At 39.4% G+C, this 14,600-nt stretch overlaps 1 protein-coding gene across 6 annotated transcripts in view; it reads right to left on the bottom strand.

Annotated features, from left to right (window-relative positions):
* Nucleotides 1-14,600, bottom strand: part of HUWE1 (HECT, UBA and WWE domain containing E3 ubiquitin protein ligase 1) — a 161,316-nt gene that overhangs the window by 37,357 nt on the left and 109,359 nt on the right. For all 6 annotated transcript variants that reach the window (XM_040631320.1, XM_040631324.1, XM_040631329.1 and 3 more), the window contains 12 exons: nucleotides 14,429-14,600; nucleotides 12,617-12,739; nucleotides 12,016-12,111; nucleotides 10,361-10,630; nucleotides 8,621-8,773; nucleotides 6,967-7,094; nucleotides 6,666-6,747; nucleotides 5,712-5,888; nucleotides 5,088-5,247; nucleotides 4,444-4,802; nucleotides 1,979-2,174; nucleotides 407-574 (listed from right to left, as the gene is read on the bottom strand). The exon at nucleotides 14,429-14,600 is cut by the window's right edge and continues 62 nt beyond it. In XM_040631320.1, the coding sequence (XP_040487254.1) occupies nucleotides 407-574; nucleotides 1,979-2,174; nucleotides 4,444-4,802; nucleotides 5,088-5,247; nucleotides 5,712-5,888; nucleotides 6,666-6,747; nucleotides 6,967-7,094; nucleotides 8,621-8,773; nucleotides 10,361-10,630; nucleotides 12,016-12,111; nucleotides 12,617-12,739; nucleotides 14,429-14,600 (2,084 nt within the window). The remainder of the gene's footprint in view (nucleotides 1-406; nucleotides 575-1,978; nucleotides 2,175-4,443; nucleotides 4,803-5,087; nucleotides 5,248-5,711; nucleotides 5,889-6,665; nucleotides 6,748-6,966; nucleotides 7,095-8,620; nucleotides 8,774-10,360; nucleotides 10,631-12,015; nucleotides 12,112-12,616; nucleotides 12,740-14,428) is intronic.

Below are 14,600 nucleotides of genomic sequence, written 5' to 3'. Positions count from 1 at the left end.
GTTTCTGAGAATGAAAACATTAGAGACTTCTTGGTATTTATTTTTCTGCCCAGAAAATATTATCTCCTCTTTAATCTTTGTTTATTCTTCCATCTGTATGAGATGGACTCTCATATGTCAGCATTCTCCTCACCCTTATCATTTAAGACTTATTTCAGAAACCACTTGTTCTAAGAAACTTTCCTACAGGTCCCAACCCCCACCAGGTCAGATGCCCTGCTCTAGGACTCACCACTACCTTGCCATCTGTCATAACATATGACCATTAGTTTTTTTCAGAAAAGTGCATCGTATGTCTTAGTCATCTTGATTCCCAGCACATAGGCACATAGTGAGTGCTAAGACTTAAGGTGGCTGAAAGATCCAGGCAAAGTGCCCAGGCTCCTGAGGTACAGTAGCTACATACCTTCCTCTGGAGCATGGTATGCAGCCAGGGCATTCAGCATATCATAGATCACTTCTTTGATAGTATCAGGAATGACAGGCAGAGGCGAGGGCTTCAAAGGGGTTGTCTTCACTAGCTGTACAGCATTAGGACCTTTAATTCTAAGATTCTCAAATTCATCATCTGAAGCTAAGCCAAAGTGAGACAGAGAAAAATCAGTCAATAGTGAACCAGTACCTATACTCAGTTACTGATGAAGACTCAGAGGGGGGCTTGTATGACACATAAGCTTGGGACAGAAGGACATTTACAAACAATGCTCAAGCAGCCTACTAGAAACTCTTGGCTTTTACTTTCCCTAAATACCACAGGATTTATCATATCAGTACCAAATAGTAAAAAGAATACAGGCAAAAAAGAGTACATGGGACGCCTGGGTGGCTCAGTTGGTTAAGTGTCCGACTCTTGGTTTCAGCTCCGGTCGTGATCTCAGGGTCCTGAGACTGAGCCTCGCATCAGCCTCTGTGCTCAGTGGGGAGTCTGCTCCTCCCACCCCATGGACACACTATCTCTCAAATAAATAAATCTTAAAAAAAAAAAAAAGAAAAAAAAAAGAGTATGGTCTTTGCAGTTGGGGAGACCTGGTTTTGAAATCCAGTGCTGTTACAGGGTCATGGCCAAATTACTTCAACAAACCTTAATTTGAGGATTAAATGAGATCACACATGAGAAATGCCCAGCACAGAGAGCCAGGCACATATCCGAGGTTCCCAAGATAATGAGTCCCCTTCCCAACCTACCCTTTCAAAAAAAACAGAAAACCCATAACCCTACAGAAAAGTTTGACGCTTAGTATAATTAACACCCATATACTTTTCATCCAGAATCAGTTTGTCTACCCATAAATAATTTACCCGCACTTCTTAAGATCAAGGACATTTTTCTACATAACCACAATACCATCACAACATCCAAGACATTTAACACAGATATAATTATCTAATATGTAGTCAGTATTCAAATTTCTCCAAATCTCTTTATCTGGGTCCAGAATCCCATCAAGGTTGGTAGTTCTTTCTAGTTTCATCATGTAGGAGAACCTTGCATTTTCCCCCTTTATAACATTAATATTTTTGAAGAGTCTAGGTTGGCTGTCTTATAGACTATCTCACAATTTGCATTTAATTGTTTCCTTATAATTAAATATAGGCCGTACATTTTGAGCAAGAACACACTGATGATACTGTGTACTCTCTACTGCATCAGGTGAGTCATCCCATGTCCACTTGTCCCTCAATTACCACTCTATCTGTAAACCATTCACACTGTATGTAAACTCTGTCGTCACACCAAGACAAATTCTTTGAAGGCAAGGATTAGACCGAATGAGTCCTTGGTATCTCTGGCAGGGATTACCACAGGGCAAGTAAGAAGCTACTGAAGTACCTCTGAATTGGCCCACATGACCAACCAATGTCCCAACACTTGCCTAAGGAGGCTTTACAAGTTATAGATCTCTTCACAGAAAATCTCTGGGGTTATACTAGGCCACAGACTTCAATGTCTCAAAGGCCAGGAGAAGGGGAAACTCACCAGTTCCTGAGCCTCGAGGGGCTGGAAGGGCAATGCGGATACAGCAGTTGGCTACTTCTGTGAAAATGTCTGGATTGCGGCATGCAGCTGGCCCAAGGACACGAAGGATGTAGTTGATCTCCCGAGAACCAAGGCTGCCAGACACAACACCAGAGGTAGTGCTACCAGCTCCACTTGTAGCTGCTGAGCGAACCACCTAGTAAAGAGAGGAAGAAACACTGCTGATTGAAAACCACTTTCCAAAAATACAATTGCATTCAAGGAAGAGTTCTAAGGATTAAAATACTATCCAAACTCTGCCTCAAGACAGAGGATGACAGCTTTAGATTTTTGAGAAAAGATGCACTTGGTCTTTTAAGTCCCATTCCTTCCCGATTATAAAAAAAAGTTACAGCATTCAGCATATCCCTAAAACTATCAATTATTACACCAGATGGCATGCAATCTTCATAGAAATTGGGAAATGTATCTAGACCACTGATCATCCATCTAAATTATAGCTCTCACATGTAAGTGCCAGCTCCTAGCCTTCCCAAATACTGTCCCAACTTTAAGCCAGAATGGTTCGAACTCTAAAAATATGAGTACTGATATCTCGGTGTTCAAGAACAAAATGAAATGTTTTCTTTATGCCTCAAAGTCATTCATCAGTCTCAGATAGATAGCCACAGGAAATACTAAACTATTTACAGATTGTTTGCTCTGATACTATAGGGCTTACACATCATTATGCTTTTGGTCTTCTCATAAAAGGACTCATCAATCAACAGAAAATAGAAAGAATAAAGAAAATAACTCCACTGTATTTTCCATTATTTATTCCTTTGTGAACTACGTTCACAAAGACAAACATCTTTTGGAATCCTAATGCTTTTCTTACCAAATCAGACATGCTCTTTAGTTTAACATATTAACCCCTTTATCTTGCCTGTAAAGCTACAACTATGAACTCTCATTTTTTAAATACAGAGAAGCGTAATTTCACTATAAAGACTGTGCTATAATTTATCCAGTCCTCTGCTGGACATGTGATCTCATTTCTTGTTATTACAACCAATTCTACAGTGAACATTCTTGTATATGTACCTCGGCATACTTGACTTTAATTATCAAATAATTCTTAGCCATAGAATTTCTAGGTCAAAGGATATCTTAAACTGACAGTACCAAATTGCCCTCCAATGTGGCTGCACCAATTTCCACTCCTACCAAAAGTAAGAGTATGCCTGGTTGTCCACACCCGTACCTGCAATGGATATTATCAAGCATTTACATTTTGCCAACTTGATACGTTAAAACTGCCACTGATCTTCCTTTGCTCCCCACACCCCCAAATACAATTAAGTTTAGAAAGTTCTCTCATCCAACAAGAACCTGTATTTTTTTTCTGAGCCTTTTAAAAGTTGTATAAACTTTAAATGTTTTAAGTATTTGGTTTTTAAGTCAGAATTCTATCTGTATATAGTTGTTTCTTCCCTAATTGGGGTGTCTCTTGCCCTTGGATTAATGTATATGCAGCTTTTAATAGCACTCCTTCTTTTGATTTTGCTCATGTCAGATGAAATCAAATAGTCTGGGTAAAGAATTGTCTGAAGAATGTGAGATGTATACTCATACACACGTGGAAGTATAAAGTGGTATCCCCTTTCTGGCAAGCAAGTTAAAAACATTTATACATTCTGATCCGATTTCTACGAATCTCTAAGAAAAACAAATCTTAAATGTGACAAAGCTATGCACAAAAATGCATATTGCAACATTACTTATAAATGTGGGAAACACATGTCCCACCCAAGAGAGAAAAATGAAGTCCAATAACATTCACATAATGACTGTTGACAAAGAATTAGGAGGAGGAAATAAGACATTTGTCTTCCCTACTCCTCCCTCTGATGTCTTAATGTTGATATTAAAAACATTTTCATTTTTTCTGATTGCTTTGTCATTTCTTTCACTGCTTTGTGTGTTTCCTAAAATGAACATATATGCCTCAGTTTTCCAATCGGCACAATGGGTATCTGTAAAGAGCTTATTAAAGTGTCTGGTATATCATAATGTTTGGAAAATAGGCTCATGGGTGAACACATGAGAAATACTCCTATAAGGTAATTAACTTTAAGACATGAACTTGGCAGACGGTATCCCAGTTCCTCCTTAACAGTCTTTGGTTCAAGAAACCTATATTGCTAGAGAGGACTTTATAGGTAGGTTTATTACTACAGTAAATTTAAGGATAGAAAATGTGATGTTCTACTTTAAAAAAAATGTCATTCAATGGACAATCTACCATAACTAAGCAAGTACCCGATCACACAGTTGGGAAAGTTTGCCAGACAAAGCACAGTCTATATATTTAACTATATATATACATCTTATGAAGAACCAGAAGTTTATCTGTTCTGAGACCAAGGAGAACCAAGGTATGATATAAAGCTAAACCAGCTTCTGACACCACAAAGACTCACCTTTTCCATGGTATGACGGAGGGTGCAGGGGTCCTCAATGATGTGTCTTAAGAGAAGGGTGACCAGGGGAGTAAACCCATTGAAGCCTGAGCTCTGGGTCAAATTCAAGATCATGCGGGTACTCTTCAGCTCTGCAAACATCATGGCGTATTTGTGGTCTCGGGTGAGCCTCAGGCAGAGGCGAAGGGTGGCATGCAAAGTGTCTGGGTCCACAGGGACTCCTAACATGCTCACGCAGGCCCGGATTAAAACAGTCACCATATCCTCTGTCAGGCCCTGGATCAGGATCTCCCCAATTTTTGTTTCTTCCAGGCTCGTCTCTTTTTCAGTATTTGTACTCTCTAGGGCCAAAGGAGTATCTACAAATAAGAAAATAAGAGTTCAGACAGTGTTCATATTTCCTCCCACATCACTCCCTCATAGCCAGGGGATAGCACCTGGGTCCTATTAAGAGAAACATACAAAAAGACCAATTCCAAGACCAGATGAAAGGGCATATAAAAAGGACTGTATATCTTTAAGGCACCAAGCATTCTGATAGATAAGAAAATCACTCATGATGAAGTTGGCCAAAATTTAAGCCATAAGGGCACACTAAGTTTTATGTAACACACATTGAAAGATTCAAAACTAGAAGTCCATACCACTGGCTTTATTTTCTTTACGTTTGATATCCATTTCTTTGCTTTCTTCCAGTGTCTTCTCTAGTTCCTGTCCATTGCTATTTTTCGAGTTTTTATTCAGCCGTGGTACCCTCAGGAGAGTCAACATCACAGGGCGCCGGTTCCCTGTTTCTTCATTAACCTAGAAATTCAAAAGACAAAAAAAAAAAAAAAAAAAACTCTACAAAAAAACCCCCAAACTGTAAGAGGGGTTGGAACTCCCAGGCAAATGCTGTAATAGGAAGGAAACCTGGCAATTTATCCCATCCCTATCACTTACAGAGAGAAAGCCTTAAAGTCCCCAGAAGGAAAGCAGCATACATAAGGCCCTATAACAAACTGGAAACTTTCTAATAGAGCAGACACCATCTCTAACACTTAAAATCATTTCTGGGTAGGACAGTATCAAATTGCCACAGACAGACTCATGGTCTCACTAATGACTTTAGGAAGACTCCGTTCTCTGTAAATTATACCCAATTTAGTAGTGGTAATAGTGCTTCTTAGAACACGTGAGGACTGCTGGTTCAGAAAGAAGCAAACCAAAAGGCGCACCGAGTACCTTCCCCTCTTTAATAAAGTTTATGGCACTGAGCGAACATGTACCTGCACCATTGTAGTGAACTGGACAGTGTATCTTCTTCGGCCTGCAGTGAAACGCACACTTGTCTCTCCAGATTTCCATGCAGAATCAATAGTGCTGTTGTTGCTTGCACTATAACTACACCAACGCCCAGAGCGGTCATCAAACCAGCGCCAGTTGTTGTTGTTGGACTGTAGATACTAAATAGAAGAACACAAGGTTTCTTTGTATTTCCTACAAGGTTGGTTGTTAGAAGATATTAGTAACTTCATCTGTTCACTGCTAAAGCTAACCCAGGAAAAAGAAACAACACTGAACATTTAATGAAATTTTGAGAGTCAAGAAAGAAATTTTTGTATGCATTAACTGTCAAGTTCCTCCACAGGCACAAAACCCTCTACACCCTTGTCCTGCAATCCTCAGCTTTCCTTTTGTTTCCAACTGTTTTCTACAAATGGGAAATATTTTGAATGTGCAAGAACAAAATTTCTGTTTCTGAGAAGGCGCTGAGATAATGTGGCATATATAATTTTTGTATAAGAGCCACTTGGCTTTGTCGCCTTGATAGCTCAGTTGGTTAAGTGTCTGACTCTTGGTCTCCTTAATTAAGAGTCTCTGCCCCCCTCTTCTTCCTCTCTAAAATAAATAAAATCTTTTAAAAAAGGAGCATTTGGCTTTTGGAGGAATTGCTGCACACTCAGTCCTTCGCATAAAAGCCACTCCCTCCTCTGGAGATAGCACACTCATTTAACATTTACTTCCAGGTAAGTTCTTGGGCCCTTTCGCAAGCAGCTCCATAAAAAAAAATAATTCTAACTCACCATTCAGAAGAGAAATCTAGAGCTACTAAGATTCCTCAAGAGATTTATGTCTTAATCAGGGAGCTTTCCTCTAATTCTTTACCTCTCCCCCATATTTTCTTCTGGTCATTCTTGCCTCAAGAAGCTAAGCAGTTTTATCAACCACGTATTACATACCTTAGTCATTTGGGCTCTTCTTTTAGAGGAGATGGCTGTCTTTTCATAGAAATCTATCAGGAGCAACACTGGGGTGATCCACCTAAAAAAGAAATGATTTACTCTGGGAAAGCCAGAAACTTGCACCATATGGGAAAACTTGTCTTGATTTCATTAGGCACCTCAACTATTTTCAAACCACAAAAGGTACCCAAGATTTGCCCCAGACATGCTCCAGAAAGTGCCTGATTCAGGCCCTACACTTTAGGGCCCAAGTCTAAGGGGAACAGGAGTGAAACCAGGTGAGATAAGAGTCACTCACTTTGGGGTCTGGACCTCCTTTTGCTCCTTGGCGGCCTGTAGGCAGGGCTGAACTACTTCCAAGAGTTTGATTAGGACATTAAGGATGCCACTTGATTCAACCACCCAGGCACAAGGTAGCTTCAACTCCTAATTGATCAAAGAAAAAACATAAATACCAACTTCTACTCAGTATTAAGGATTAGCACAGTATAGGAGGACACAGAGATGAACACTAAGAGAACTGGTTGAATTTAAATTCCACCTCTGCCACCTACCAGCTGTGTGATCTGAGATGAGTTACTTAAATTCTCTAGGCCTTGGGTGTCTAGACCCTCAGGGGTCACAGGAAATAACAAATTTCTACCTCCAATGTTAATTGTGGTGATTAAATGAAGTGTGTGTGTATGTTCGCTTACTCTCTCTAATGCCCAACACAGTGCCTGGCACATTAGTATATACTTAATATGGAAGCTGTTATTAGTATCATTAATATCATCAAGGACCACCATCTAGGCTACACAGTCTTAATTTTGTTGAAGGTGAAAAGCTTCTGATTTAAAGAGAACCTTTACGTTCTTTCTAGGAAGATGGAACAATCAAACACAGCAATGATTAGTAGTTTCTCTATAGGGCCTACACTAAAGTAGCTCTTTTATAGGGGCTGCACTAGAAGTAATTTAAATGTCCAACAGGCAATTACTTAAATAAACGAGGGGACATCGAAAAGAAGGAATGTATATATGACTTGGGAAAATATTTGTAATATAATACTAAGAATATAGGATACAAGTTTCTAAACAGTCTGATCCTAATTGTTTAAATGCACAGGAAAAGGACTAGAAGAAAATGTAAGACCGGTCCTTTGAGTTTTAAAAAGGAGGGGATTCATGAGTGATTTCTCTTCATATTAAAATGTTATTGAGGACCCCCAGCATTCAGTACTTTGCAATCTTTCCTAGAAGCATCCATTCACAAGTGCTATTGTAAGAATCACTTCCATCAAAAAGGAAAATAAGACTGTAGACACACAATTTGACATATATTGGACTTAATCTCCCCAGCTGTTGTAAAGGATTTACCACATTAAGTTCAGGTTTTACTAATAAACATGAGCTACAAATGAAGAGTCATTTGTTCAAGGTCAGTTGCCTCTTAATTCCCGTATTGGCTAGAATAAGAAAATGTCCTGGCCAAACCACTGTCTTGCCTAAAATAATCTGCTGACTAACCAGGTATGAAGGAAGAATCAGATTATATCTGATGCCTATTATCCAATTTCCACATCTGACCCCACTCTGGCTACCAGTTAGGTTTCTTCAGAGAGGCCCAAATTATTCCACAACTATACTATGATGGTCAATTCTAAAACCCCCCCAAATCCTCTATGACACAATTCAATTAACACTTGTCCCAAGAAGCATTTTTTTCCTCATTATCTACAAGTGATGTATTAGCCCTCCTCCCGAATTCAGAGAATATTCTTTATGTTATTTACATGGCACAAAACATTGCATCTTGTACTTAATTACATGTTTTACAGCCTATCAGAAACTGTGTGCTCATGAAATGCAGAGATCATGCCTTACATTTCTACTTTCTTTAAGGTCTCCAATGGCAGGTGTTTGATAATTCTTTAATTATGAATCACAGGAACCAAAAAATCTAAATCTTACCTCAAAAAGCAGTGTTAAAAGCAAGATTCTAGTAGCCAAATTGGAGGCTTGGGGCAGGGTGGCCATCTGACTGATCCACTCTGACACAGTTTTTGTGTCACTCGTTGTCAGGGGAAGAGCCGCTTTGATCAATACATCAGCAGCTTCCCATACCTACAAAAGCAGAGAAGTGGTCAAGTCAGGTAACTATAGAGTATGATAAGGTTTGTCAAAACAGTCTCAACCTTGTAAAATACTCCCTCTATCCCCAACATGTTTGCTGAAGGAGGGTGAGTAAATAGTAAAACATTTACCATAGGGATTTAATGTCTGTATCAAAAGTTGTATGGTAAAAAAGGAGCACCTCTAAAAGATGATTTTCTTAGGCTAGATTACAAGACGCTAAGAAGCTAGTAAGTTAAAGGAAATGAATATTTAAAAAATTTCTAGGGAAAAAAATTCTAGTATAAAGTCAACCCCACAGAGCTTCTACCAGCTTACACTTCCACTGATAATCTTTTACTACATCTGCCCCAGAATTATCATTAAGAACAAAAATAAACCAGAATGTCAGAAATGTTAGTCTTGCTTTAGTTTGCATGTTAAATTTCTTATAAATTTGAAGTAATTGCTCTTAGATTCTAAGTTTTAGTTTTCTTAAAAATCATTTCTGTAAGCTCTTTATATAAAGATAACTAAACCTGGGTCTTATCTTGTGTAGAAAAAAAGGTTTATCCAGTTTGCCTTTTACTTTTGTGGTATTTCCATACACTAAAAGTTATGCTTCCATACATCACTTTTTGATTTCTTCCTCTGCTTCTTGACTTTAAAAAATATGTAAAACAAGATTCCAATGATTTAAGAACATGAATAGTAGGGGCCCCTGGGTGGCTCAGTTGGTTAAACATCTGACTTTTGATTTTGGCTCAGGTCATTATTATCTCTGAGCCCTGAGTTGGGCTCCATGCTCAGCATGGCGTCTGCCTGAGATTCTCTCCCTCTCCCTCTGTCTGCCCCTCCTCCTGCTTGCGTGTGCTCTCTTATTTCCTCATTATGAAATTAATGTATACTAATTGTGCACATTACTTTTTTTTTAATATTCATGGTGGGTTTTTTTTTTAAGATTTTTGCTTTAAATAAAAGTAATGTGCACAATTAGTATACATTAATTTCATAATGAGGAAAACACTCAGTCCTTCGCCACTCCCTCCTCTGGAGAGTGTTTAAAAAAAGACAAATACCAGGTCACAGCTATTCATTATGATGAGAACTTTTTGTCAAAGTGGTTGTTACACAGAAGAGGGAAAATAAAACATTTATTCACTGATAGTCCAAGGGACCTAACCTGGCTCAAGAGTGAGACACATTTGGGACATTTCAGATGAATTTCAGAAGAATCAATGCCTAGAAAATGAGAGCTTCGTTTTTTCCTTTCAGAGACCTTTTTTGTGAAGTATTCACTTTTTGCAGGGAACACTCAAGAAGAATGAGATTACCAGATCTAAAGAATTTAAAGAGAATATATCCATACAGGATAAAATGCAAAACAAAACAAACACAAAAAAGGGTTTCATTTTTTTTTGAAATCAGAGTTTGATGATGGCAGAAAAACCACTTTACACACTCTTTTTTTTGTTTTTACCTTTAAAAAAATTATGTTCAGTTAGCCAACACATAGTACATCATCAGTTTTTGATGTAGTGTTCAACAATTCATTAGCTGCATATAACACTCTCCTCTTCTGGCTCCTGGAGAACTTACCTGATTGACTACTTGCTTCAGAATCATGTCTCGATAGTCAGCTCCATTACGTTTGATTGCGGTCATGATCAGATCACACACCCGGTACACTGTGTCTGGCAGCTCATCAAGAAGGTGAAAGCAGCCTGGCAACATGGTATCTGTGAAAGTGTGGAGCTCATCTTGTTCCAATGGATCAGCATCCTGGAACTTCTCTAGACATTTAGCTTCTTCCTCTTCCTGCTTTTCCCGAGCTTTCCGTTCCTCCTCTTCCTTCCGACAAGCAACTTCCTGGAGGCAGGGAAGGAAGAATGACAGCATATGGGAGTGCTGAAGAAAAACAGGTAACACTCTAAGAATTAACTGGCCCGTTAGAATGGCAAAAATAGACAAGGCAAGAAACAACAATTGTTGGAGAGGATGTGGAGAAAGGGGATCCCTCCTACATTGTTGGTGGGAATGCAAGTTGGTACAGCCACTCTGGAAAACAGTGTGGAGGTCCCTTAAAAAGTTAAAAATTGAGCTACCCTATGACCCAGCCATTGCACTACTGGGTGTTTACCCCAAAGATACAGACGTAGTGAAGAGAAGGGCCATATGCACCCCAATGTTCATAGCAGCAATGTCCACAATAGCTAAATCGTGGAAGGAGCCGAGATGCCCTTCAACAGATGACTGGATTAAGAAGTTGTGGTCCATATATACAATGGAATATTACTCAGCTATCAGAAAGAACGAGTTCTCAACATTTGCTACAACATGGACGGCACTGGAGGAGATAATGCTAAGTGAAATAAGTCAAGCAGAGAAAGACAACTATCATATGATTTCTCTCATCTATGGAACATAAGAACTAGGATGATCGGTAGGGGAAGAAAGGGATAAAGAAAGGGGGGGTAATCAGAAGGGGGAATGAAACATGAGAGACTATGGACTATGAGAAACAAACTGAGGGCCTCGGGGGCGGGGTGGGGGAATGGGATAGACCGGTGATGGGTAGTAAGGAGGGCACGTATTGCATGGTGCACTGGGTGTTATACGCAACTAATGAATCATCGAGCTTTACATCAGAAACCGGGGATGTACTGTATGGTGACTAACATAATAAAAAATCATTAAAAAAAAAAGAATTAACTGGCCCTACCATACTGAATACCCACTACCTTTTCCTCAAGCAGGTGATACGTTCTTCAGAGTCTGGTTATCATTCATGAGGGCAGCCTCAAAGGCTAAGGCAAGACAGGAAAAGCAGAGGAGGAGGGCGCTTCCAACCCCAAAATATTGCCGATTTATTCACAGCACCCTGTATCACAGCCTCCCACAAAATCATTTGGAGACACTATCCTGCATTCTCTGCCAATATAGTAAACTGAAGTAATTGTTACCTAAGAACAGACAGCCAAAACTGGCATAATGAACACTACCAAGTACATTTTGGGTTTCTTATTTGAGAGTAAAGGTTAACATTTCATGGGCCTCACTTAAAGCTTCAGGTCAACACACTGTATCAGTGATGGCAATACATCATTATCAGTGATGCAAGGTTGGGATGAATGAATACTCCCATGTCATTCCTTAGATTCTAATTCCTCCAATTATTTTGTAGTAGCAGAATGTTCATAAAAATACTAAGATTAATGTGTCAGACCCTTTTGGATGTCCTGTTTCCTAGTTACCTCAGGTGACTCCGCTCTTTGATCCATTGGAATATCCTGTCCCAGAGACATGGCAATTGCTCTCATCATCTGGTCCTCTTCGGACATACTCAGATCCTACAGAGAAACAACCGAAAATCCAGCAACAAAGCACATACCTACTTACAAGGAATCAGACATCCCATGCTCAAGCTTTAGAGGAAAAGGTGCTCTGAATGATGCTCTCTAAGAGTTGAACCCAACTAGGCTTATTTGGTCACTACAATAACAGAGAGGGAAAATCACAATGAAATTAAGCATAGGAAGGGGGCTTTAATGTGACCACTTATTCTGCAGCTCAGGAAAGGTAGTTATTTCTTCTACTGCTTTTTGACTGTGGATAACTTAAGAGTTCTTCTGAAAAAAAAAATCCACTAATTTGCTTGGCTAGGAGATAGGAAGCCTCTGCTTATTACATTCTAGAACTGAGAGTTATCACAAAATGAAAATATTGGCATGCAGAAAGTCTGAAAATGAAAAGCAGTTCATAGAAGGAAGACTAATGATGGAAGTACAACAGAAGAAAAAACACAGCAGCAGCCAAACCAATGCCTACAAAACTAGAGGCCCCGAGACAACTTACCCGAACTACTCCTCCCATGATTGGGGGAGGGTGGGTTAGAAGGTACTCTGTGGCCTGCTCCATGGTGCTGGTGTTCAACAGGGCCTCCATGGCATGTTCCCTTGTGAAGCCCATGTCCATGAGCTATGAAAAGAATGCAGGATATCAGAACCGTAGTAAAAGAGAAATACAAATGCATTTTAAAACATTTTAAAAAGGTAGAAACCCATTCAAGATGGAAATAAGTTTTTCTAACTTCATATGAACTGAGAACATTAATAAGCTCAATTAGGTAAATGAACAATCCTTTCCATTTGGTGCTTCCATAGTATTCAAACATTAGAGCTACACATTGGAGCAGGAAGCCAAGGTGATTCTCAATTCTGTCCTCTAAGAAAATGGGGCTAGAGGGTTATTATCATTAATAGGATCACTCTAATTCAAAGACTGAGATTTACACATAGAAGCAAAAATTGGACCCCACATTTCTGGAAAACAAACTGGCAACAGAAAAAGAGCCTGAGAAACTGATCTTGGAATTTTATTACTAGGAAATAATCATGAGATGTACAGAAAGATTTGTACAAAAGGAAACTATACACCACAGCTTTACAACATCAAATAATAAAATTAACATCCATTAATAAAAGAATGACAAGAAGTCAAAAAAATATTTTCTTAATGATAGCACAATTCTACATACTGTATGTTAATTTTGTAAAAATTAGGCATAAAACTGATGAAAAACTATCTTGTGTGCTGACATTATAAATGACTTAAAAATATTTTGTTGTATTTCCAAATTTTCTTAAAGTGAGCATTTATTGGTTGTAATAAAAATGTGGCATGTATATGTAGAAGACATATTTGAAGAGGACTCTAGACCTAAAGAGAACACACATACACACACATAAATTCCCAGAGGAATACACTAAATGCTCTGTGAGATTAAAAGGTCAGGATCATAAGTGCCTCCCCCCCTCCACTGCTAGCCTCCGATTTTTAAAATGTGATTTACTTAAAAACAACAAACAAATTTTGTAGGTAAAGTTTCAGAGAGCTCTTGTTGGTGAATAAATTTGGGTCGTGATACCCTTAACCCTTCCCTCTATAGATAAATCAGAAAGTAGCTGAGGACAGTTCGCATCCAAAGAACAAGGCAGCCACAGCCTGAGAATACTGTAAAAAAAAGTTTTAATACTAAACAACATGCTTGGGAGGACACAAATCTTATACTGGTTACAAGCACTGAAACTATACCTCAGCTTTCTCAGGAGAAAAAAGGAATGCTAAGAGAGAACTGGAAGGGATTATGCTAAGTGAAGTAAGTCAAGCAGAGAAAGACAATTATCATACGGTTTCACTCATATGTGGAAATAAGCAATAGCACGGAGGACCACAGGGGAAGGGAGGGAAATCTGAAGGGGGAGAAATCAGAGAGGGAGACGGACCATGAGAGACTATGGACCCCAGGGGGAAACAAACTGAGGGTTTCAGAGGGGTGGGGGGATGGGGTAACAGGGTGATGGGTACTAAGGAGGGTACATGTCGTGATGAGCCGTGGGTGTTATACGCACCTAATGAATCACTGAACACTACCATCAAAAACTAATGATGTACTATACAGTGGCTAACTGAACATAATAAAAAAAAATAAGAGGGAACAAATTTAAACCTAGCTCCTGGCTAAGAGGACCAAGCACTTTGTGGCATGTAAACACAGAAAACCCACAACCCACTTAGTGGCATGTAAACTTAGAATATACTTGTGGGTTTGTGAGCTTTCTATTGGTGGCAAAGTCTGGGCCCTGGAGTGGGAAGCCAGGACCCTACCTGCTGCAGTTGCTGCTGGTTGACTTGAGGTTCCCGGCGAGAGCCGCCTTCCTCTTGCCCTGTGTCCTCTTCTCCTCGAGATCCCTCCTTCTCTTTGCTCAGTCTCTCTCGAATCACAGGCTCTCCTCGGAGAATGTGGCATAGGATGGCCAGCATGGACTCAGCCATTCGC

The sequence above is a fragment of the Ursus maritimus genome (assembly GCF_017311325.1).
Source record: "Ursus maritimus isolate PB19 chromosome X unlocalized genomic scaffold, ASM1731132v1 scaffold_X1, whole genome shotgun sequence".
Classification (NCBI taxonomy): Eukaryota; Metazoa; Chordata; class Mammalia; order Carnivora; family Ursidae; genus Ursus; species Ursus maritimus.
This window is presented reverse-complemented; position numbering and strand designations above follow the sequence as displayed.